The 23713-nt window shown below is 38.8% G+C and overlaps 2 protein-coding genes across 2 annotated transcripts; one reads left to right on the forward strand and one right to left on the reverse strand.

The window, feature by feature from the left end:
* Positions 1-570: 570 nt before the first annotated feature.
* LOC114363145 (PAX3- and PAX7-binding protein 1-like) lies at positions 571-4472 on the reverse strand. The gene is made up of 5 exons (XM_028318789.1): positions 4081-4472; positions 3435-3565; positions 2609-2872; positions 1546-1690; positions 571-829 (listed from the first exon to the last, which is right to left on the reverse strand). The coding sequence occupies exons 1-5, from the start codon at positions 4247-4249 to the stop codon at positions 609-611; spliced, it is 930 nt and encodes a 309-aa protein (XP_028174590.1). The 5' UTR covers positions 4250-4472; the 3' UTR covers positions 571-608.
* Positions 4473-4848: 376 nt separating this feature from the next.
* Positions 4849-9200, forward strand: RpLP0 (ribosomal protein LP0). Its single transcript, XM_028318779.1, has 7 exons — positions 4849-4956; positions 5130-5219; positions 5300-5536; positions 5990-6146; positions 7086-7210; positions 7862-8098; positions 8811-9200. The coding sequence occupies exons 2-7, from the start codon at positions 5166-5168 to the stop codon at positions 8949-8951; spliced, it is 951 nt and encodes a 316-aa protein (XP_028174580.1). The 5' UTR covers positions 4849-4956; positions 5130-5165; the 3' UTR covers positions 8952-9200.
* The last annotated feature ends 14513 nt before the right edge of the window (positions 9201-23713 follow it).

The raw sequence follows: 23713 nt of genomic DNA on the forward strand, positions 1-23713 counted from the left end.
TTCATCTGGCACTGTGCGCTTGAGGCCGTGGAGGACGCTGCTTGTAACCTAAAAGTGTGCGAGACCCGTTGGACCCCGGAAGAAGAGAGGAACGTTCAGGGTAACGGCTTATAACCGCATGGCTTCCAAGGTACCCACTTTTCCATCCTTCAAGTAGGAGTCTTTCCGACCTGACATCGCGCAGTTATCTTAACTAGTAGAGTCTTTTAATATTTAGGCTGAGTTTTAAGAAATTTGTAGTGGCAATAATATTCACCAAACCGAACCTAATTAACGACCCTGAATCCCTTGAGATTGGCACTATCTATTACAGTAGTTATAATATCGTAATTGTTACCTGTACATGAGCTAACGAGATAAAAATAAATTGTGTCAATTGAGAGGGAGCTGTTTTATTTACATTTTTTAATTTCACACAAGGAACGGTAACTTATATAAATTTCTGCAAGCCGGACAACCTCTTTTTCACGTGCAGACAATTCACCATCTTCTCCGTCTGCACCGGTGGCGGTTCAATTCCAGTCACCAAGCCGCCAGGAAAAAAAATCTTTTCTTGCAATTCTAGCCCAATTACTTTTCAATTTCCCGCCTTAGGCAGTTTGATTTTTTCAAGTTATAATTTTCAAAATTAATTTCAAAAAGATTTTGTGTAGCTTGTGTACTTGACAAACATCAAAAGTTGAATTATAACACCAACTGAAATGGCCATGGTGGAGCATCGAACCTGCGATATCCGAGATAGCCGGCATGGCCTTCTGCATCTGCTGCTCCTCCCACTCCTCGCCCTCGCTGTCCAGCTCCTCGTTGGTTGGAGCGGCCGCTGTACCACCTAAAATAGTATTTTGTATATTTGTAACTTACTATAGTCTGGTCCGCGAGCACGTAAAATTTTGTCCAATGACCCCAAGCTACCTATCCTTATCGCTCGCGCGTAATTATGTTGCTGTCGCGTTCGCACACTCACTGCGGGCGCCCGTCGCACAGTCGCGACAGCAATATATTCCGCGCGAGCGATAAGGATGGGTAGCTTAGGGTCATTGGACAAAATTCTACTTGCTCACAGACCGGGCTTTAGTGATAACTATCAGTATTAATTTAATTTATTTGGAACACCAGGGTATCCACAATTTCATTCTGATATTGTAAAATCAATTGCAAGAAACACTTATAAATCCTCAGATAGAGGTGTATTAGACTGTTCAAGAAAGTCCAAAGCACTGAGTATTAAATATTACAGCAATCACCTGCCTCAAAGTAAGCAGAACTTACAATACTCTTCAATTACTCTTCTCAGTAAATGTAAATAATGTTTTTTGAAGTAATGCTTAAATGTTCATTTCCATCCCAACAGAGGTGAAGTCCCACGAGGAGAATTGAGTTTGATTAACAAGGTAAAAAAATCTCATATCCACTTGTTTCGCAGGTCTCCGATTGGGTCACAAACATTGAATTATCGATATATCGATGTCTGTATCGAATTATTGATAGATCGATATCGAGCGCCTTTTCTAGCGTCAAGAGCTGTAGTTCTACAACACCACTCACGTTTAGGCTTGTCACTAGGCAAGTCCAGCCCCCGGACTTGAATGCGTCCATCTTCGTCGTCGTCTCCCGAGCCGTCGTCGCGCACGAGCCGCGATCCGGGCGGCGCCTCCGACGGAATCGGCACGAAGTCACCAAGTTCCCGCGCCTGGAAACGGAAGGCGGGCTGTAGTGTAGACAGGGACTATTGTGGCGAGAGCAGCGAGCTTTCTCTGAGATATTATGGTTTTTGTTTGTCTGTCTGTTTTTTTTATCCCAGCGAATAGTACCTCGGTCTACTTCGACCGCTTAGGGTTCCACGAGTTAAGTAGAACAAGACATATACTGTCCTGTAAGTGCCTGTTCACTCTCGCGTTGAAGAGGCCCGGATTATAGTGTCAGGAAAGACTGAAGACAGTAACAGGCAGCAAATTCTCTAACTGTTCGCATTATAAAAGAGTTAGCAAAAGGTTTAGTGAGTGTTGGTGGAATGTCGACAAACGTAGGGATGCTACGCCACCCTGCCGGTGTTGGAAGGAGGCTGGTGGAACTAGATTGTGTAATTCCTCTCCAAAACGTAACCCGTTCCACTTGTGAATGGGACAGATTGATTCAAAAATAGTTCTAATTGTTGTCGTGTTCTGGCACGGGTGTCAGAAAAAGACAGCGATCGACTAGTTAAACGTGTCGGCATATCTTATGTAAGACAGGGATTTATGTTATTTATTGCTGAAGAGAAAAGTCACGTTGGCTCTCGAACCACAATTAATGGCGCTAGCTGAAATATGCTTAGTACTCTACTTCATCTATTTAATGCCCCAGCTTCGGACTAAAGTATAGATCTCATAAGTACTTATACATTTTATAAAAGTCACCATCTACTAGCATTAAATTAGTATTTAATACCAGACATCTTACCACATAACAGGAAAATCGCACCAAAAACGCAATACTCGACTGCAGCGCGCACGTGACTTGAAGGCTAAAAGGAAACTCTCCACACTGGCAACCTAAAACTTATCTTCGAACTCAAAAGAAGGACATCCCAGCATCGGTGACGGCTCGCTTAGTCCCTCACCTCTCATACCTGCTGTCGGGTCTTCCGCGCCGCGTGGATGAGCGCGGCGTCCGGAATGTGTCCGGGCGCGACCGCCAGCGCCGCCCGGACGGTTTCCGCGCGGTACTTGTGGAAGCCCCGCGAGTCCTCCTCCTCTTCGTCCGGGCTGTCCGACACGTCGCCGGCGCCGTCCGCCGCTAACGCCTCCCGTCCGGACAGAATCAGACCTTCTAACGTAACTTTCTTTTTCGATTTCGGCTGCGGCTGGCTGTTTGAGTTGTTCGCCGCTTCGTCCTGGATGTTGAAAGGTTTATTGTAGAAGTTTATTGGTGTTCACAATTGAAGATACGTTCATAATGTCAATAATATGGCATAAGATTAAAACTAAAATTTTTAACATTTAGGACAATTTTAATTTAGTTTTCAATAAAGGCTAATAGGATCTACCTTAGGACACAGTCATGTATTTTGTCCCATCTTGTCTTTTCATTCATACTTAGTAAAGCTTTTAGCATCCCAATCAGATAATTTTGCATAAATTGTAGGATTTTGTAGGGAAGGTACCCTATTACAAAGGCATTCCAATTTACACTAATAGAATACCAAAACAAATTTTACAATTTCAAATGTGATAAATTGTATAAAATTACAACCGTGTTACAACTGTTAGTTAGTTTAATTAGTATTAAACTTCCACAAATTTTTAGTAATAATTTACCTTTAGTAAGTCCAATTTTTACACATAAAATATCATAATTTGCAGCATGAATGTTTCACACTCAAATATAATAATAAACAAGTTTTATTGATATGATTATAAAAAGTAACTACATCAGGTGCTTAAGAAGCATATTACCTCATTAACATTATTGTCATATTTATTATTATCACCATCGGGAGGCTTGCGTCTCTCCTTTTCCCTGCGTTTAGCGAGACGCTTGCTCTGAGACGACTTTTTCACTTTGAATACTTCCGCATCTTCTTCCTCTGTAAGTAGTCAACACACCACAGCATATATCGGGTCCCTTAACAAATCTAAGCAATATTGTAAAACCTAACAGACTAACATTGTAAATGTATCAAGAAATAATGGCAAGACCAAGAATTTGAGAGAATTAACTTTAATCTTTTTTCTTCTCAGCAGATACACCAGGGTCTTGGTCATAATTTTAAGTGTAACGTGACTATTGTGTAGATAAATGGAAATTACTATAGATCATGGATGGTATACAAGAAAGGAAGCAAACAGGTTGTATGCTGTAATGGCTTCGTTAACTGTGCCATTTCCACTCTATCCCAGTATATGCATAATATTAACTTCAATGGTGCTGATGTATTTTATCAATTTCCAAGTATCAAATCAGGCAGAAGTAGCAGTTCTTTTCAGCTGTATCTAATTTCCCTTCATTGTATTTAATTAAACAGAAACGAGAAAGGTATAAATTATATTAGTACAGTAGGAATATGATGCCAAAGCTAGCCAAGCTTCTCGGAGAGGTTACCTTCATCAGCAAAACTCAAAAGGGACTTGGTTTTAACCGGTTTGTTTTCCTTCCTCTCTCTCTCGCGGCTGATGACCGGCGGCGGAGGCGGCTCCGGTTCACCATCCTCGTCGTCGTCAGCGCAAAACATGCGCCGTTGAATCTTTTTTGGCTTACGAAACAACGACATTTTCGTAAAGGTCAACAATCTTAGAACCAGAAAAAAACAATTTTCCTATTGTAACCCAAGAAATACAATATCCACTGAAAAGGAACTAGTCATTCCTCTAGAATTTAGTGTGTAAATTGCTAAAAAAACTAAAGCTTTCCCACAATTTCACAGAAAATGACAGTTTGACAAAAAAGTAACCCGCTTGTCAAAATCACATACTCTCTAATCTGTGGTCAAAATCAGCAATATATAGCACAGATTATAGAGCAATAGCCATTTTTTTATTTTTTTTACCATAGTGTTGTTTGTATTTCGTGGAAGATTAAATTGAATTTTCAAATTAAATCACCCATAAATAGTAGACAGAATCTAAATCGAGGTCCTCGCTCAACGTCTATAATAGTAAACAAACTTTTATAAGTCGTTATAATCACGGGTCACGGCAGGACTTAACTTGTTGTCTTACTAATTCCTCGAGGCTCGAACATCATGTTTGTCATTCGTTATAGTTAGTTTATTTATTCCGATTTATTCATAGGTTGTTAGAGAACTATTCTAATATAGAAATATAGCAGCTGAATAAATTCTGAATAACTTTGATATTAATTTTCGTAAGTGAATAGAAATTAATCGATATAGAACTCGATAACTTTTGACAGATTAGCAACACTAGGTTAAATTCTTCACCATTTTTGTCCCGCACTGAGTTTGTGCGTTTTGTCTTGGTGAGTGAAAAATCGTGAATTATTTATACAATCTTGCTTGAAATCAAATCAAATATTAGCGTTGTGCATATAAATTAGATATATTCAAAAGATTATGTGTCTATTTAAAGGGTTTTCCCAAAAAATACTTGGTAAATGCCGACGTCGATCACAACCAAACTTTCTACTTTCAGTCCTTAAATTTCAACGAAGTCCCTACACACTTCAAGATGGGTAGGGAGGACAAGGCAACCTGGAAGTCCAACTACTTCACCAGGATCATCGTAAGTTCCTATCACTGATTTTCTGGACATAACCTCAAAATGCTGTTGGCATGTTGTTTACAGTGATTGTTCTATTTCAGCAACTTCTAGACGAGTACCCAAAATGTTTCCTTGTGGGTGCAGACAACGTAGGCTCAACGCAGATGCAGCAGATCCGTATTTCTCTGCGTGGGCACAGCATTGTGTTGATGGGAAAGAACACCATGATGCGCAAGGCCATCAAGGACCATCTGGAGACCAACCCGGCTCTTGAGAAGCTGCTGCCCCACATCAAGGGCAATGTCGGCTTCGTCTTCACCCGTGGAGACCTTGTCGAGGTAAGCACAAACTTATGCACCAATTTCATAAATACATATGTATCAAAACTATGCAGCTAATTCTAATACCTAAAAAGCAGGTAAATCCTAGTCTGTTCTAATACCTGGGTGTTGATGTCAACTCACAGGCTACGCTTTCAGACTAAAGTAACTCTTTGAATTTATCCTAGTGTGATTGTCTTAGTTATGGACATTGCACTGGCATTTCAAGGATACAATCAGTTATAAAGTTCTCTAAAAACTGCACATTATGGTGGATTCACACAGCTAGGCCCCTGGCAAGTGGTAACAGGGAGAAAGTTTGAAGAAACATCCTTATCGGTGGCTTATCTTTGGATCTAGCCACCAGCGGTGCTGCCAGGCTGTGTAGATCCACCATTATAAATTAATTTCAACAGCTAGCTTACTTAACTCATACTTTTCTCCATTTATAACAATACTCTTCTGTATCAGGTCCGTGACAAGCTTCTGGAGAACAAGGTGCGCGCGCCGGCCCGTCCTGGAGCCATCGCGCCGCTTGCCGTCGTCATCCCGGCACACAACACCGGTCTTGGTCCCGAGAAGACCTCCTTCTTCCAGGCTCTGTCCATCCCCACCAAGATTTCCAAGGGTGAGAGTCTTATCTGATATATTTCATATTTACACCAACTGTAATGATATTTCGGTTCCTTATCAACTTAATTTGGTCACCAGTTGCTGCAGTCAATTCACCTAGAGTCCGCACTACGGTTTTTTCCCGCAAGCGGTAAACCGCCAAACCGCGAAACGTATACGCGGGAAAAAGCCGCATTGCAGACGCTTGCATTAGTTTTACCTGATTATAAAGTCGCGCAGTTAAAAACCGCGGCGGTTTAGCCGTAGTGCGGACTCTGCCTTAGAAAGTAATTTAGTGACTGGTATCTTCACTCTCTGTGAATGTAAAGCCCGGTCTGTGAGCAAGTAGAATTTTGTCCAAGACCCCAAGCTACCCATCATTATCGCTCGCGCGTGATTATATTGCTGTCGCGACTGTGCGACGGGCGCCCGCAGTGAGTGTGAGAGCGCAACAGCAACATAATTACGCGTGAGCGATAAGGATGGGTTGCTTGGGGTCATTGGACAAAATTCTACGTGCTCACAGACCAGACTATAGAAGATGTTCCAAAGCATGAATTTTAAAGACAAATTCATGCAGTTGCAACATCACTGTTGACCATGTCTGTTCTAATACCTGGGAGTATCTGTAGACTCTCTGGCTTCGCTTTCAGACAAAATTAACTCTTTAAATTTATCCTGGTGTGATTAGTCCTATGTGGATATTGCATCGGCATTTTGAAGATACATTATTTCACTAAGAAAACTTCATATGTAATGGTGCAGTTACACTGCGGGAAATTGACCGACACGAAGCGCGAGAACGCACACCGAAGTATGGGCGACGCGGCGAAACTAAGTGAAGTGTGTGTTTACACTATATTTTATGCCTCGACCAATTTCCCGCATAGTGTAACTGCGCCTTTTAGTAAAAGCTAAGTTTCATGTATACTCATCTAAAACCATGCTATTCCAGGTACCATTGAAATCATCAACGATGTCCACATCTTGAAGCCTGGCGACAAGGTGGGAGCCTCCGAAGCCACTCTCCTCAACATGTTGAACATCTCTCCCTTCTCGTACGGTCTTGTCGTCAAGCAGGTGAGATATACTTTCAATATGTAGACAATACTCTAGGTCAAGGCTTCCCAAACATTATGTCGCGACGTTCAAGGGCGTCACAATAAAATAAAAAAATTTGGAAGCCCTGCTCTAGGTGTAAACTATGAGATCTTGAATACAGGATGTTATGAGCCTTATATGAGGATGTTTTAAACAAATACTTTAGATTAACTAAAGAAAATTGAACTGCTTGTCAATCCAAACTCGTCTGATGTGATTATCCAAAGTGTTGAGTACAGTTTGCACTTTACCTGTGCACTCTGATAATTTACCTTTGGTAAATTAATTGCACTTTGATTTGTTCTTGATTGGTTCAGTAACCAATTTTTATTTCAATTGCAAACAGATAAATAAGTAACGACTTTATTTTCGTCTATGTAGAAGGGGTATAAAATTCTGAAATAAGGGACTTTTTTTGGTTCATTTGTTTTATTTAATCTACCTAAAGGCGAGTAACAAATCGAAAGGTAGCTTCGTTTCAGTTGACTCGCGGGGCAAACGCTTCTCCACATTTCTCGCGAGTCACCCTCGCAAATAAACGCCTTTAATTGCAAACCTTTGTTAAACATGGATGCAATAAATAATTGAGTATTGAGTACAATAATTCAATTAAATATTCCCACACTCCAGGTGTACGACTCTGGCACCATCTTCGCGCCGGCCATCCTGGACATCAAGCCGGAAGACCTTCGCGCCAAGTTCATGGAGGGCGTGGCCAACGTGGCGGCCGCTTCGTTAGCGATGGGCTACCCCACGCTGGCGTCTGCGCCGCACTCCATCGCCAACGGGTTCAAGAACCTGCTGGCCCTCGCCGCCGTCACCGAGGTTGAGTTCAAGGAGGCGACCACCATCAAGGAGTTCATCAAGGTTAGTACACGTTTTGACATGGAAATAGCTTAAATGGAAGGGTGCAGTCCTGTTGTCCCCCCTGCTTGGCCCCCCTGGGGGAGCCAACAGGATTTCGAAATCCTGTTGTCCTCCCTGGCTAGGGGAGACAACAGGACTAGATTAATAGAATAGAAGTAGCATAAAATTGCACAAGCATCTGGTCTCTCCCTAAAACTTAGAAACTCACTAAAACCTCCGCGGCGTTCCATCATCACTTGAGCAGAGGTGTCGCGAGCATCCAGCTGTAGCCTTAGGGACCGAGACGGGAGACTGCGACCTTTACTTGACTTAGTTGTCTCGCTCGCGAACTGACGCATAATACATTACCTAAGGTCAAGTAACGGTCGTGGTCTCTCGTCTCTGTCGCAGCACGAACGGCCACCTTAAGACTTCCGCGACACCAACGGCGACGGCCCACCTGGAAGGCGGACCCTCACGCCCCTTTGTGGGGGAATGAATCCCACGCCTGGTTCAATTTTGATCATGTCTGTTCTAATACCAGGGAGTTCCTATCAACTCTCTGGCTTTCGCTTTCAGACTAAATTATTTCTTTGAATTTATCCTAGTGTGATGATCTTATCATGGATATTGCACTGGCATTTCAAAGTAACAAACATTCCTTATTATTTAGGCAACCACCAAGGAAATCTAAATAACCTAAAGAAGTACTTAACTGAACCTTTGTTTGCAGGACCCATCCAAGTTCGCCGCAGCGGCCGCGCCCGTCGCCGCCGCCGCCGCCGCTCCGGCCGCCGCCAAGCAAGAGGAAAAGAAGGAGGAAAAAGAGGAATCCGAGAGCGACGACGACATGGGCTTCGGTCTCTTCGACTAAGCTGTGTCCTGAGAACACTCGCCTCTCCCCTCAATTCTGCTACCTTACACTCCAAATGGGTTTTCCATGGCTTCGTTTTTTCGATCCATTGAAAAGTTATTATGATTATAAAGTAGCAGAATTAGGACTCATGCGAATGCCCTCTGCGTGAGCTGTTGATGCACCGAGGGACCGCCAAGCCGCCGGGTTGGACGCCCAATGGCGGTCGGCGCGTCTATTTGTGCTTGTCAATAAACTCCTCGCTTGTAATTTGATTGTTTTATTTCAAATTGCCTTTGATCACCATGTAGAAGATACACTGAATACACACTGTACTAGAGATGAAACGGATAGTCGTTTGGCCGGATACCGGATACCGGATATCCGGCCAGCTGCTAGGCCGGATAGCCGGATATCCGGCGGCCGGATAGTTGGCCCATTGTCTCGTTGCATGTCGTGACGAGTTTAGCGCCGCACAGGTGCTTCGAACGCAATCAGTGGGTCTATTAGTAGACTAGACTAGTCACACTTTTCGAAAATCGAATCAGTCCGAATAGAATGTCAGATTTTGCCACTTGTGTAGGGGGCAGATCAATTCGGGCGATATCGGTTGCCATCGTGAGTGTGTGATTGAATAGCGAAAATTAAATTAGTTTATTGCTGCGTAATCTGACTGAACTGCATCATGGCAACAGACCATCAGTGAAATAAAAACCGACCAAGTGCGTGTCGGACTCACGCACAAAGGGTTCCGTACCATTGATTTATGAATTTTTTTTTTAATTTAAGTTATTTGTATGAAAGATTACGCGGTAATAAGCGGTTTACGATTTACGAGGTATTAAAAAAAAACTACTTACTAGATCTCGTTCAAAATAATTAGTAGTTTTTATAGTAATGTACTATCGCCAACAGTGTTAAATGCCCATTGAAAGTCATGTCATCTCGTTCTATCGCAAATAATCGCCATTTGATTAGAGCGAGAGCAAAAACGGAAATGGATAGTTAACAGTGTGGGAGTGTGTACATCATGTTTTTTTTTTAGATTTTTCATTTTCTTATTTTAGAAGTTAGAGGGGGGGGGACCAACTTTTTTCCACTTTGGAAGCGTCTGTCACGCAAACTATTCGGTTTAGAAAAAAAAATTTAGAAACCTCGATATCATTTTTGAAGACCTATCTATAGATACCCCACACGTATGTGTTTGATGAAAAACGGACAGACAGACATGACGAATCTATAAGGATTCCGTTTTTTTGCCATTTGGCTACGGAACCCTAAAAAAGATCGCCTATTTTATTTGGCAATATTTCGACATTAACAGATATTTACTACTAAATTATGTATTCGTCATTAGAGTGAATAGCCCAGAAAAAGAAATTAATTAAATTTTTAAAAGGCCTTAATATGGCTTTTTTGTAATTTTTGGACTTTAAATAAAAGCCGTCATTATTATAAGCCATTTTATTGATGTTTACCTGAAAGATTAATGTATTTCATTTTATTGATAGGAAATTGTCGTAGTTTTTTAATATCCGGTATCCGGCCGGATAGTGAGTTACTATCCGGTATCCGGCCGGATAGTAAATTTAGGCCGGATATCCGGCCTACCGGATAGTTACCGGATATCCGTTTCATCTCTACACTGTACCTCAAAGTAAAACATGGATAACACACCTTTGATACGTATTAGTAAATCACTCAATAATGACTACTTATAAACGCGAAAATTTGTAGGTACTATCCTCTCTTACACCCTCACAAAAATTGCTCAACGGATTTTGATGACCATTAGTACTGTCGCTGCTAGCTTTGTTACAGATCGATAAATTATTTCAGATATTTAACAATAATACTGAAGTTCCATCAGCATCCGTTGAGTAGTTTTTGCGCATGAAACAATAACATACATCATCCACACTCGCATTTATAATATTAGGATTATAAGTCCTAAATTGTAATTTAGGCACCTTCAGTCTAGACGTTAGTAAAGGTTCATACTGATCTCGGTATGAATTATAATGGTGTGTCCACACTGGGAGCACGGGTTCGCGTTGCACGCACACTCGACATCCTGCTCACTCAAGAAGGATAACCAGCGAGCCCGTGCGCCCAGTGTAGACGCACCATAAATAGTACCTATACAGGCTGTCCCAAAAAGTAGTGTCAAGCCGACGACGCACAGAGGTAGAGCATCACTAGGGCTATACCAATCATCCCCATGTAGTATGTTCCGCGATTTTTGATAGTTTTCGAGTTTTATGATTGTTTTAAATTTCTGTGATTATGCATTTTTTTATTGTTACTAGATGAAATTTTCTGATTCAGAAGTATTTACATCCATAACACGAATGTAAACCAAAAAAATAAATCCTATGTTTAAAAAAAACATAACTCGAAAACTATCAAGTCGCGGTGATTCCGGTAGCCCTAGTGATGCTTTACCTCTGGGCTTCGGCTTGACACTACTTTTTGGGACACCCTGTATTTGTGTCTATATGCTGCGCTGCGCATGTCATTGAAAAACCTTCACCCCTGCCTTGCGCTAGATGAATGTATATTATGTTGTACCGAGCAGCCGGGCAAATAAATCAATACACCTTCTGCGCGCAGGTACTGTAGGTCAAGAGTTCAAGAGCCTGGGTAGGGGTGACATTGCACTACGAAAAGCAACAAATCAAACGCATTTTACACGTAATACGTTTATTCAGATGGTAGTTTCAACATTTCAAATACACATTTAACATCAAATAGATAAAAGGTTGACATATAACATCTATTTCTATTAGATTACAAGGTGGTATTTAGGTAATATTTATAACTAACATGCGACGTTTGAACGTGTATGTCTCCAACTTCCTCATTGGCCCTAGAGCAATTCCAAGTATACCATCAATAAAAGCCTAATTAGAGTCATCAAACCTCTCAGTCATTCAATTAGAGCCATTAGAACTTCATAACTATGAGTTGTTTTCTATGTGTAAGCTGAGGACACGTGTCTCCAGCTGACACATCTGTATCTTCGTAAATATTTATGCTACGATAATGTATTATACCTCAAAAATTACAGTCGAATCCAAATAGTAGGCTTTCCACTTTTCAAGACTTTAGCTCAAATACTGTTAAAACCACGATCAAAAAACTATGTGCGAGCTGGAGTACCGTGTCTCCAGCTTACACATCTGTATCTTCGTAAATATTTAAGCTACATCAATGTTTTATATCTCATAAATTAAAGTCGAATAAAAAAACCCGACTTCAATTCTTTCAAAGCTTTATTTCGAACCGTTTTCGAACTACGAACCGATACGTATGTGTAAGCTGGTGACACGTAACACACGGTGGATTATTAAAACCGTATAAGTTAGAGTTGCGTTTTAAAGATCAAATAATTCGTTATAATTGAAGTACACACGAGACATAATTTCAAATCTCTAGGCCTCTTAGTTTCAGAATTAAAAGCCAAAAACTATTTTCCCGCCAAATAATTCAAATAATATGGGTCGACTGCGACGTTGCCGTTCCGTGCGTCCACTAGAGCAGTCGAATTTGAACCTAAAAACTAGTACTGTTTGAATCATTTTTATTTGTAGTTTAAATCATTTAATTTCGATTATAAGAATTTTAGACTAGGAGCCGGCTGATTTCTGTATTGAGTACCTAATAACCTATAAAATATTTTGATAATAAGTTTTTATTTTGATCACAATGTTTTATTTAATCGAGGCAAAAACATTGCATCTATACTAATATTATAAATGTGAAAGTAACTTTGTCTTGCTTTCACGCCTAAACCACTGAACCGATTTTGATGAAATTTGGCATAGAAATGGTTGAGTCCCGGGAAAGGACGTAGGATAGATTTTATCCCAGTTTTTGAAATATGATAAAGATTTTCATCATTATCATATCATCTGAAAATTATAAATAACTTGAAAAAATCGAGTATTCGGGTAGCCCTAGTGATACTCTACCTCTGGGCTTCGGCTTGACAGTACTTTTTGGGAAACCTTGTACAGGTGAACAATGGTGGCGCCCCCTATCAATGTGTTTGGTGGGACAGTTCAGTTTAGTGGGTCTTTTATAGCTGAGACGGTTCATTGTTCAATACAATCAATTCTTTCCTCTCTATTATTTTAGGTGCCTTATGTACGTATAGATTACGCACATTCTTTTTATATGAACGTAAGGGTGGGATTTAGGGGGTCACAAAACCGGTTTTACCGAAACCCAAAAAAAAACTGTATTCAGACATGGCAAAACCAGGTTATTATTAACATTTTTAATAATTAAGGTAGATACACTTTACTAGAAATCCGATGATCTACGTTCTTGTCGGGTATTATCACTAATGAAATAAAATTCCTACTTCATAAAACTAATTAATCAGGTAAATTATTTATCACAGATCGATCAACTTTTAATAACCTAGGTAGGGTAAGGTGGGGCACAATGTTAAATTACCAGAAATAGAAAAAAAAAGTGATTGATATCATATTGATTCATAAAGCTGATTCGTACTAACAACTTTCATTTTCGACTCTTACTTATTACAACTGGAAGCTGGAAACATTGAATTNTATCTGAAAATTATAAATAACTTGAAAAAATCGAGTATTCGGGTAGCCCTAGTGATACTCTACCTCTGGGCTTCGGCTTGACAGTACTTTTTGGGAAACCTTGTACAGAGCCCCGATTACGGTAACTTTTATAACGTCTACAATCCAGACGCGTTTCTGATTCTGCGATACGATTGGTCAAAACAGCTGACGTACGCTGTTGAACGACCAATCGTATCGCAGAATCGAGAAGCGTGTCTGGATTAATGACGTTAAAAATTACCGTAATCGGGGCTCAGGTGAACAATGGTGGCGCCCCATTGTGGTGAACAATGTGTNCCTTGTACAGAGCCCCGATTACGGTAACTTTTATAACGTCTACAATCCAGACGCGTTTCTGATTCTGCGATACGATTGGTCAAAACAGCTGACGTACGCTGTTGAACGACCAATCGTATCGCAGAATCGAGAAGCGTGTCTGGATTAATGACGTTAAAAATTACCGTAATCGGGGCTCAGGTAAACAATGGTGGCGCCCCCTATCAATGTGTTTGGTGGGACAGTTCAGTTTAGTGGGTCTTTTATAGCTGAGACGGTTCATTGTTCAATACAATCAATTCTTTCCTCTCTATTATTTTAGGTGCCTTAAGTACGTATAGATTACGCACATTCTTTTTATATGAACGTAAGGGTGGGACTTAGGGGGTCACAAAACCGGTTTAACGAAACCTTTTTTTTAATACAAGTTTTACGGCTATGGATATAGATCCTTACGGCCAATTCTGTGCAAATGCTGTACAAAATGCTGTGTTTCGTCTATTTTGTGATGTCTTAGTAGTGATTGTGATTTGTGATGTTAATGTTGTTAATTTTTTTTTTCAACAAAAGAAGAAGAATTCAATGAGGGCTTTCGCGATTGGAAAATCCGCCAGAAATGGCAATACGTAGACGCGAGGTCCAAATCATGAAGCTACAGATAAAATGGAGGCCACACTCCGAATTCCTACTTGAAGCACAAACTAAGTATCACTATCTCGCTCTCTGTGGGCAGACTCGCTCTTTCTAAATAAACAAAAAATATAAAATTGCTCAAATTCAATGAAACCAATGTAAAATCTTTATTTCTTGACATAGGTGTCATTAAAAATGATANTTTCTCCGTCCCTTTCTATTAGTTGTATGATGTTGGTATACACGTTTGTCAAGCTCATAAGAGCTGCTGAACTGAGCCGCTGAACATCATACAACTAATAGAAAGGGACGGAGAAATATGCATTGTAACATTGTACCCCGTGTAACATTGTGCCCCACCTTACCCTATACTTTACTGTGTAGTAGAATACTGGTGATTCACGGTCGGGCCGGGGAGGTTTCCGGCTTTTTTTTTTACCGGGCAGAGTGGCGAGTACAGAAGGTACTCTAGCCGTTTGGCGATCGTTGGTGCGCGTGCCAACGAGGCCGAGTGTGGGCTTCGCGAAGCGAAAGCGAAGACGTTCGCGATCGGGCCGTAGATTCCGGCTACTGGGACCGCAATTAACTGGGACAGTGGTCCCAGTCGCTGGATCGATAAAAATTAAATATTTTTCTTCCAGCGACTAGGTTCACTCATAGATAACTTAAAAAAATATATTATTCAAGCCAAAATCGGTATCGTACTAAAAGGACAATGACCAAAAGTGGTCCAAATGTCCACCACTAATGAGACCTATATTGGCTTATGGTCCATTAAATAGAGATTAAGTTTCAGTATGGGACGAAAAATAAATAAACTGTCAGTAAAAAGTTATGACTGTATGAGAAATTGTAGTACCTAGTTTACGCGNAACTAAACTTAGGTACATACATACAACATAGTTACACATGACTAATATTACAGTGATCGGTCGGGTCTAATATCATCACAGTCATCACTCATTAAATATAAAACTATAATTTAGAGACAAAATAAATATTTAAGGAACTTTACCCCTAAAATAACAATTACTGAGTTTCTTGCGCTGCTTCTTCTCAGCACTGACCCATTTATTGTCCCGAAGCAGTGGTAGGGTTAATATTGGGACGTGTAAAAGCGCTTTTTTAAAGCCTATTTGCAAAAATAAATGAATTTTATGAATTTTTTTAAATTTTATTTTTTTTAATCAGTTCAATTATTATCACAGATCAATCATCATTTAAAAATTTAAGTAGGTACACTTTGCGTATAGAAATCTGGTGATCCAAATTCTTATCGGGTATCACTGATCACTTATTCAATAAAAAATATAATTTGAAGACAAATTATAATATAAGGAACTTTAACACTAAAGTAACAATCAATATACTTCGTAAAACTAATTAATCAGTTCAATTAATATCACACATCGATCAACTTTTAATAACTTAGTAGGCACACTTTACTTATAGAAATGTGGTGATCCACGTTCTTATCGGGTATCACTTATTCAATAAAAAATATAATTTTAACATAAGGAACTTTGCCACTAAAATTTAATAACAATCAATATACCTACCTCTTAAAACTAATTAATCAGGTACCTATACTTTACTGTGCTTTACTGTGTAAAAGAATACAGGTGATCCACGGTCGGGTCGGGTATCACTTATCACTCTCTTAGTAAATCTAATTAATCAATTTCATTATCACAGATAAATCAAAATTTAATAACTTAACATAGGTACCTACATAATTAATACAGTGTGAGTCACGTTAAANCAATAGGGGCGGAGCAGCGACCACCTGACCATAATTCCAATATTGTTGTCTTTCTTCTGAGTTTTTTTTTTCTTTTAGCGAGAATCTAACACGGCACACTAAGCGACATGACATAATATGCATAGATTAATCCGAAATGGGCGATGGATAGAATGATATCAAGAACATTAATTTTCAGATGAAAAGGTAAAAACATGACTTTTCATTCAGTCTTAAACTTTTTACTGACAGTATATTTTTGATTGCGGTTTGGTTATAATGAATCAGTATTTAGTAGACTATTTTACTACATAGGTGGTGGTTGACATTTGGACCACACTACATACATTTTTGGTCATTGTCCTTTATGAATGGTCCCAGAAAAGTATTTCATTTTTACTGATCTGGCGATTGGGACCGCGGTCCTAGCTAGTTGATTGCGGTCCCAGTTGGCGGAAAGGTTTCCGCGGGTCGGGTATCACTCATCCATCAGAGATTCGTAAATCTAATTAATCTATTTGGGTCATTCCATAAAAATCTGTATATTTTCGACGTCATTTTGTCCGTAACTTTTTTAAGATGTTTATGAATACTTTATTAGTGTAAATTATTGTTTATTAATTAATTATGTTATGTCTAAAAGGGCCAGTCACTTTATGCTTTATTTTAGGAGAAATTATTATTTTCAATTTTTTCATACTACATTACTCCTATATGACTTCTAATAAAGTATAAAACTTTTAACCTTAACATTTATAGATAAGTTAATACACATAATGTAGTTGTTTTGTTATTATCACTATATAAAAACATCATTCNACGCGGTCCTAGTTGATTGCGGTCCCAGTTGGCGGAAACCTCGGGTCGGGTATCACTCATCCATCAGAGATTCGTAAATCTAATTTCTATTTAATTACCACAGATAAATCATATTTTACTAACTAAACTTAAACTGTTTCCAGTGTTGCCAGTAGGGTCTTGTCAGAAATTACCAGAAATAGAAAAAAAAGTAACCCTCACACGTGCGATTGATTTATTATCATATTGATTCATAAAGCTGATTCGTACTAACAACTTTCATCTTCGACTCTTATCTTACCAATCAGCCAAAATTCATACGAAGTGTTAAAATTAATTGGAAATCATCAACATTTTGAGTCGCGCAAAATGCTGTGTTTCGTCTATTTTGTGATGTCTTAGTAGTGATTGTGATTTGTGATGTTAATATTGTTAATTTTTTTTTTTNATATCCTGATAAAATAAAAACAGTAATAATGCTAAATAACAAGCGATACTAAAAAAATACATAAAATACACAAAAAAGGCCAACAAATAATAAAAAATGTCACTTTTTAAAAAAAATCTGCTTTTAAATTCGTGTTTTTTTGGTTATTTGATAAAATTCTCCAAAAAATGCTGTACAAAATGCTGTGTTTCGTCTATTTTGTGATGTCTTAGTAGTGATTGTGATTTGTGATGTTAATATTGTTATTTTTTTTTTTTCAACAAAAGAAGAAGAATTCAATGAGGGCTTTCGCGATTGGAAAATCCTGAAAGTGCTTCATGAGCTCTATCAAACGGTTCAAACGGTATTAATAATAGGTTACAGAATAAACTGGATCTATCCGAAACTTCAATGTTTCCAGCTTCCATACATTTGGTAAAGTCACATTATTTTAAAAACTACATATGATATCGTAAAACTGATTACTGATTCTAAAAGTGCTTCACAAGCTCTATCCAATGGTATGGTATCAATAATAGGTTACAGAATAAACTGGATCTAACCAAAAATTCAATGTTTCCTTCTTCCATACATTTAGTACTACCACAGTCATGACACTCATCTCTTGACAATATTATAGCAAGTAAAGCCTAAAACCAATGTTTTTCATTAATAATTTAAAATAAGAATACAATTTACGAGTTTATTTTAAGTATTTATTATTAAATTAAAAAAATTACACTTCTAATATTGTGTGTCTGGCATACATTTAGTATGGAAGCTGGAAACATTGAATTTTCAGATAGATCCAGTTTATTCTGTAACTTATTATTGGTACCGTTTGAAAGAGCTCATTAAGCACTTTCAGGATCAGTAACCAGTTTTTTAATATCTTGTATAGTTAAGAAATCACTTAACGTTTCCACCCTGTATAGTTGTTGCCCATTTTTGCCACTTGACGTGGCAGAATCGTGAGACTTCACGGTATTTAAATAAAAATTAAAGTGGTTGCGTTTAGAAACGCAACAAATATTTGAGTCTTTGGAAACAAGTTCGTTATTATACTTGTATATCTATACTAATATTATAAAGCTGAAGAGTTTGTTTGTTTGTTTGTTTGGTTGAACGCGCTAATCTCAGGAACTACTGGACCGATTTGAAAAATTCTTTTTGTGTTGGATAGCCCGTTAGTTCCTGAAGGCTTTAGGCTATATATCATCACGCTAAGACCAATAGGAGCGGAGCACCAATGAAGAATGTTTCTAATCAGTGATTTATTTCCTTTTGAGAGCTGACGCTGCGTAAACGGTTAAAGTTTCGCAAAAATCATGTATGACAGAATTGTTCCCCTTTAAAAGTTCTAAAAAAAAGTCCGCGATAGCATATGTCTATCTTTTAAGGTTGGCTCATAGTAACCCTTTTTATGCAAAAAGAAATCTGTTTTAAATTAATGCATTATTTGCGCAGGTTTTTTCATAAACATNAAACTACTAACAATTCCTTTATAAATACGTTATAAAGCCTCTATTAGTAATATTAGACGTCTGTCCGTCATACTGACGCTAATGACAGGCCAGTCGTCCGCCGTCGGTTATTCCAAGGCGACACGCTGCAATTAACTGCAATAATGTCTTCTTTGATAACAAACGGAATTGTAATAAGTGGTATTTATTAGTAGTAGTTTGAAGCATGCTATTTTGAAAATTATTTTCATATTATCAAAGCAAACACTTGTAAAATATTATACAAATTGTTTAATTTTTAATAATATGTATAAAACAAAAGAACTGCCAACTGTCATGGGCTATGACAGATAGTGATGTGAGACCAAAATGTAAACGGAGACAATAAATCAGAGGTGTTTTCCACCAAGTACTTAAGTATACTTCTAAGTAACTTATTAGTAATCTGTTCCAGGCATACTTCTACTTTGTTAAAATAGTATAGTCACGGTATCATAATCTTAAGATTAGGTACCAGAAAACACGCGTCATCTATAATATAAAAATGAATCGCAAAATGTGTTGGTAAGCGCATAACTCAACAACGCCTGGACCAATTTTACCAATTCTTTTTTTTTAATGTTTGTTGAAGTCCAAGGATGGTTTTTACAGCGAGAAAAGTTTGAATAATTTCCGGGTAAACCCTAAAAAACTCGAAACTTCACCCCTAAGGGTAAAACGGGGTCCACGCGTACGAAGTCGCGGGCAGCCGCTAGTACCCAAATAAAAAACAATACATTTGAAACGCAACCGTTATACGTAGCCAGCTGTAGGCATTACAGTTCGCTACGTACTACGGTTGCTACGGAATTTCGTAGTCGCCGTAGCATGAGCAGTGTCGTAGCAAACGCTGCAAATGCGTGGCGTTCCGCTCCATAACGCTCGGCAATTTATGGAGGAGCTCCATAATAATTCATAACCGTTTTAGATATTGTCTTTCTACATTAATATATCAGTTTGTATTAATTCCAGGCTGTTTAATAAGATATTTTACAGCATTGAAGACATTTTAATTTGCAAATTTTCGATCCAATTGAAAATCAAAGTGAGAATTTGTGAGCACCTTTGTATCGTGCCTAAACCTAGCAATTCATTTTTCATCTTTCCTTTACCAGTCCTTAACGACATCAGCAGATACGGGCTTCAAAATGAAGGGGCAATGCAATAACAGACAAATCAGAAAAAATAGAGCACATCAAACTAACAAACGTCTTCCTTCCAGCACAAAGCGTACACCATAAACAAAAGTATAGAATAACCACCCAGAGTAAGACGTATAAACCTTTTCCACCAAGGCGGAGCGCAGCGGAGAGGAGAAGTAGAAATAAAATTGGTTATTCAAAACACTTCTCCGTTCTGCTCCGCCTTGGTACAAACACAGCCTAAGGCTGAGTTGCACCATCGTACTTTAACTTTGACAAACGTCAAAAATCTGTCAAACTCCATACAAAAAACACCGGTTATCGTTATAAATAATTAATAAATAAAAAGTATTTATTTCAGATAACAGGGATCCATAAATGTTAGTAAAAACTTGGGCTATCTTAATATGTTATGTTAGTTACGGTCAAAGTTAGAATGGTGCAACTCAGCCTAAGTCTTACAGACAGTAATCATTTATTATCTAACCAGAGGTGACCCCAACCACATCGCTAATCGAATAGAATCCTCTGGTCATTTAAATACAATTTCCCAGACACATCACTAAATCACAAGACTAATTCCCGGCCGGTGTGCGTTGACAACTACCCGGGACATTACGCCTGGTGGGACGCGGTTGGAACGTGAGCGGGACGATTGAAATTCAATATAATAGTAATAGTATTATGATAAGCATGTTTTTTTTTTTTCAAAATAAGCATTTACAAATGAAACATTTAGTTCCAGTCAATGAATGCTTTAATCACGCGCGGTGCATTATTATATGGTGTATCTTATAAGAATGGGTATACAAAAATTGCGTGGTATATTAAACAAGGTAGTAACGTGCTAATACCTAGACTTACAGATTAAGATACTTAAATATTACTAAGGACGAGTAGGACTAGTTAGGAGGTGAACATATCAAAAGGATAACACGGGGTCATTAGTATTAATAGTGAATAGTTGTTTGTTAGCTACCCGAAATTAGTTCTAGAATATTAGAAAAATTGTCATACTATGCATTTTCCGCTTTATTTTAGCTTCGGTGATTTACTTAACCCGCTAACAGTGGTCTCCGCTTATCTCTCAATGTGCGCGCCTACTCGTAATGTTCCATCGCTTCCAGGCGACTGCGTCTGTCGCCGGTCTGTCTACGACCCGGCCTGCTGGGGGCTGTCTTGGTGGGTGTAAATATTCAGAATATTTACATAATTGTATGGTATAGAATCTAAAGGTTTTGCCAAACGATTTAAATGTGCTTAATATCTAAAGGATTGAATGATTCAATTATTTTCCAACAGCCTTTTATTTTGTCCACAAAATGTCAATAGTAGGTAAATCAAGTTATTTTCAATGCACTAAATTGGTTGAATAGAGTAGAGAAGAATAGAAAAATGAAATATGCTCTACCTTGACCACAAAATACGTTGAAATATTACAAATACTTATCGGGGAAGCAATCTGAAACCAATTGGCACCCTTCCATAAATAATATCTTCACAAACAAAATCGGGCCGGTCAGGGCGACCCTCGAAAAACTAACATGATTTAGGTCGTTCGCACCTTTGGCACGCCCACGATATATCCCGGGTAAACAGCGGACAAAGGCGCTGCCGCTGAAGTGTGAGTAATGTCCCACCGGTGGGCATAAATAATGGCAGTGGGACGCGGCTGTCCCGCTTGCGGCAATTGATGCCCGTCATCGCGCGGGTTGAAGTTTTTCGCCGTCCTATTGTTGGGACTGACGTTCGATTTAAATGTTTTTCAGATTTTTCCGAACAGTTTGAATGAGGTGACTGACATTTTTTGCTGGAGTTTTTGACGGCTGTTCGTGGTTTTCCCATCGGATTAGAAAATCAAATGAGTGCAGCCCCAACTTTCGTAAAGGAGTAAGTTGAACAAGCTACTATAAAATGTAAAACCACAGATTAGATTACTAATAGGCACCCACTGAAAATCAGTGTCTTGGCAGTCACACTGTCAATATATTACTGAGTGGGTGACCTTTTTTGGCAACTATTTTTTTTTTAATGAATGTCTTTGTTCCCTGAATCTGTTGTTGTCAAAATAAAGTTATTTTCTTTCTTTCTTTCTTTCTTTCTTTCTTTCTTTCTTTCTTTCTTTCTTTCTAATAAGTTATTGTAAAACTAGGTATGTAGATATTTTAAACGGATATGGTTCTGGACATGCTCACAAATTAAATTAATCTGTTGAGATAAAAAACAACAGCCGTGTAAAAAAGGTGCAAATTACATTAGTCCTATAAGATAAAAGCTAGCAAAAAAGATTACGAGAAACAAATAAAAGTAAATGCTAGCCTTGTCAAAAAAGTTCCCTGTCAGCAAATCAAATAGGGCGGGGCATTAGCGGACTAAGATGCGATCGACGCGGACAAAAGACGGATCCGTGCAAAAAGGCTGTATTGCAGCGGACCCTCTGTTTGCGGTGCCGCTATCGTTCCAACGACTTTTGGTACTTCAGTTGCTGTTTACGCATTCAACGCTTTAAACTCTGACGGATATGTAAACTGACAAGTGATTATCACGTGATGCTTACTTTACTTGTCAATGTTAACTCTACTTCTAATTACTGATTGAAACTTGTATGTCGAATATCATCATCACACAATTATTCATTAACTCTACACAACCTACCCTTGCAATACCTACATTGTAATTGGAAAAAGTAACTGGATTAAGGTTTTATCTAAATTATTATTTTCTTCATTTATCTTTCATTGACAAAACTTGGTTAAATATTTATTATCGTTTTAAAAGCGCATTTTTGAGTCTGTTTCTATAACTCTACTAAGCAAACCGATTTTATTAAATCTGCCATAAATAAAAGCTAAATATGCTAATAACATCAATTTCATTTCAGTCACGCAACTGCCCAAACAGCATCAAACGCCCCAACAGCAGCAGGAGTGCCTTCCAAATTGTCGATTGTTTGACGTCGGCATTAAAACAGCGCAATGTCAATATTTGCCGGAGGCTGGAGGGCTGAGGGCCGTAATCCCTCTCGGCAAATACTAGGAGATTTGCCGATGTCTCCTCTTTTGTAGGGCACTCCAGTCGCCTTTTGTTCGCACTCATTATAACCGTATGCAAATTGTGGCGGCGGCGAACCAATTGCGTCTCGCTCTTCGCACTGTGCATAATTGAAGGGACAAGATAAATAGAAGGTAAGGGAAACGTTTATGATGCGTTTATGGGTAAGAAACAAGATAATTCTCATAAAAGATTACTTAATAATGTTGATATTTACCATATGGTGAATAGAACGAGTAGAGTGTCTCTTCTTATTCGTTACGCTCTTGGCAGAGCGGTCGTGGTCACGTTGAGGTGTTGTACACATCGGTTGTAGAGGCGGATACAACTCTCCGCACGATCTCCCTCTCTCTCTATTGGCAGACTGTCTGGTGCAGTCACATAAGCCGTCTCCCACTGCTGCTTTCACTTGGTCGGTCCAGCGCATTGGTGACCTGTACCTGTACCTGTACTTGTAACAGAACAACGAGTTTTTTAAACTGTCTAGTGTCACCCTGTCACGAAACAATCGCTAAAGATTTTACTAGTATTGTACCATTCGCAAGAACGTTACATTACATAGAAATAATAAATAATAAAATAATAAATAATAAATAAAAGTTTATTTAACAA

This window comes from Ostrinia furnacalis, unplaced genomic scaffold (genome assembly GCF_004193835.3).
Source record: "Ostrinia furnacalis isolate ACB-3 unplaced genomic scaffold, ASM419383v2 OfSCF0396, whole genome shotgun sequence".
Classification (NCBI taxonomy): domain Eukaryota; kingdom Metazoa; phylum Arthropoda; class Insecta; order Lepidoptera; family Crambidae; genus Ostrinia; species Ostrinia furnacalis.

Excerpts from the sequence above, each read along its gene's own strand:
- LOC114363145 (XM_028318789.1), bottom strand. The coding sequence starts at position 4,249 with ATGTCGTTGTTTCGTAAGCCAAAAAAGATTCAACGGCGCATGTTTTGC. Across the intron at positions 3,566-4,080 it reads TTTGAGTTTTGCTGATGAAG|AGGAAGAAGATGCGGAAGTA; the intron begins GTAACCTCTCCG and ends GACTACTTACAG. Across the intron at positions 2,873-3,434 it reads ATGACAATAATGTTAATGAG|GACGAAGCGGCGAACAACTC; the intron begins GTAATATGCTTC and ends TTCAACATCCAG.
- RpLP0 (XM_028318779.1), top strand. The coding sequence starts at position 5,166 with ATGGGTAGGGAGGACAAGGCAACCTGGAAGTCCAACTACTTCACCAGG. Across the intron at positions 5,220-5,299 it reads ACTACTTCACCAGGATCATC|CAACTTCTAGACGAGTACCC; the intron begins GTAAGTTCCTAT and ends GTTCTATTTCAG. Across the intron at positions 6,147-7,085 it reads CCCCACCAAGATTTCCAAGG|GTACCATTGAAATCATCAAC; the intron begins GTGAGAGTCTTA and ends ATGCTATTCCAG.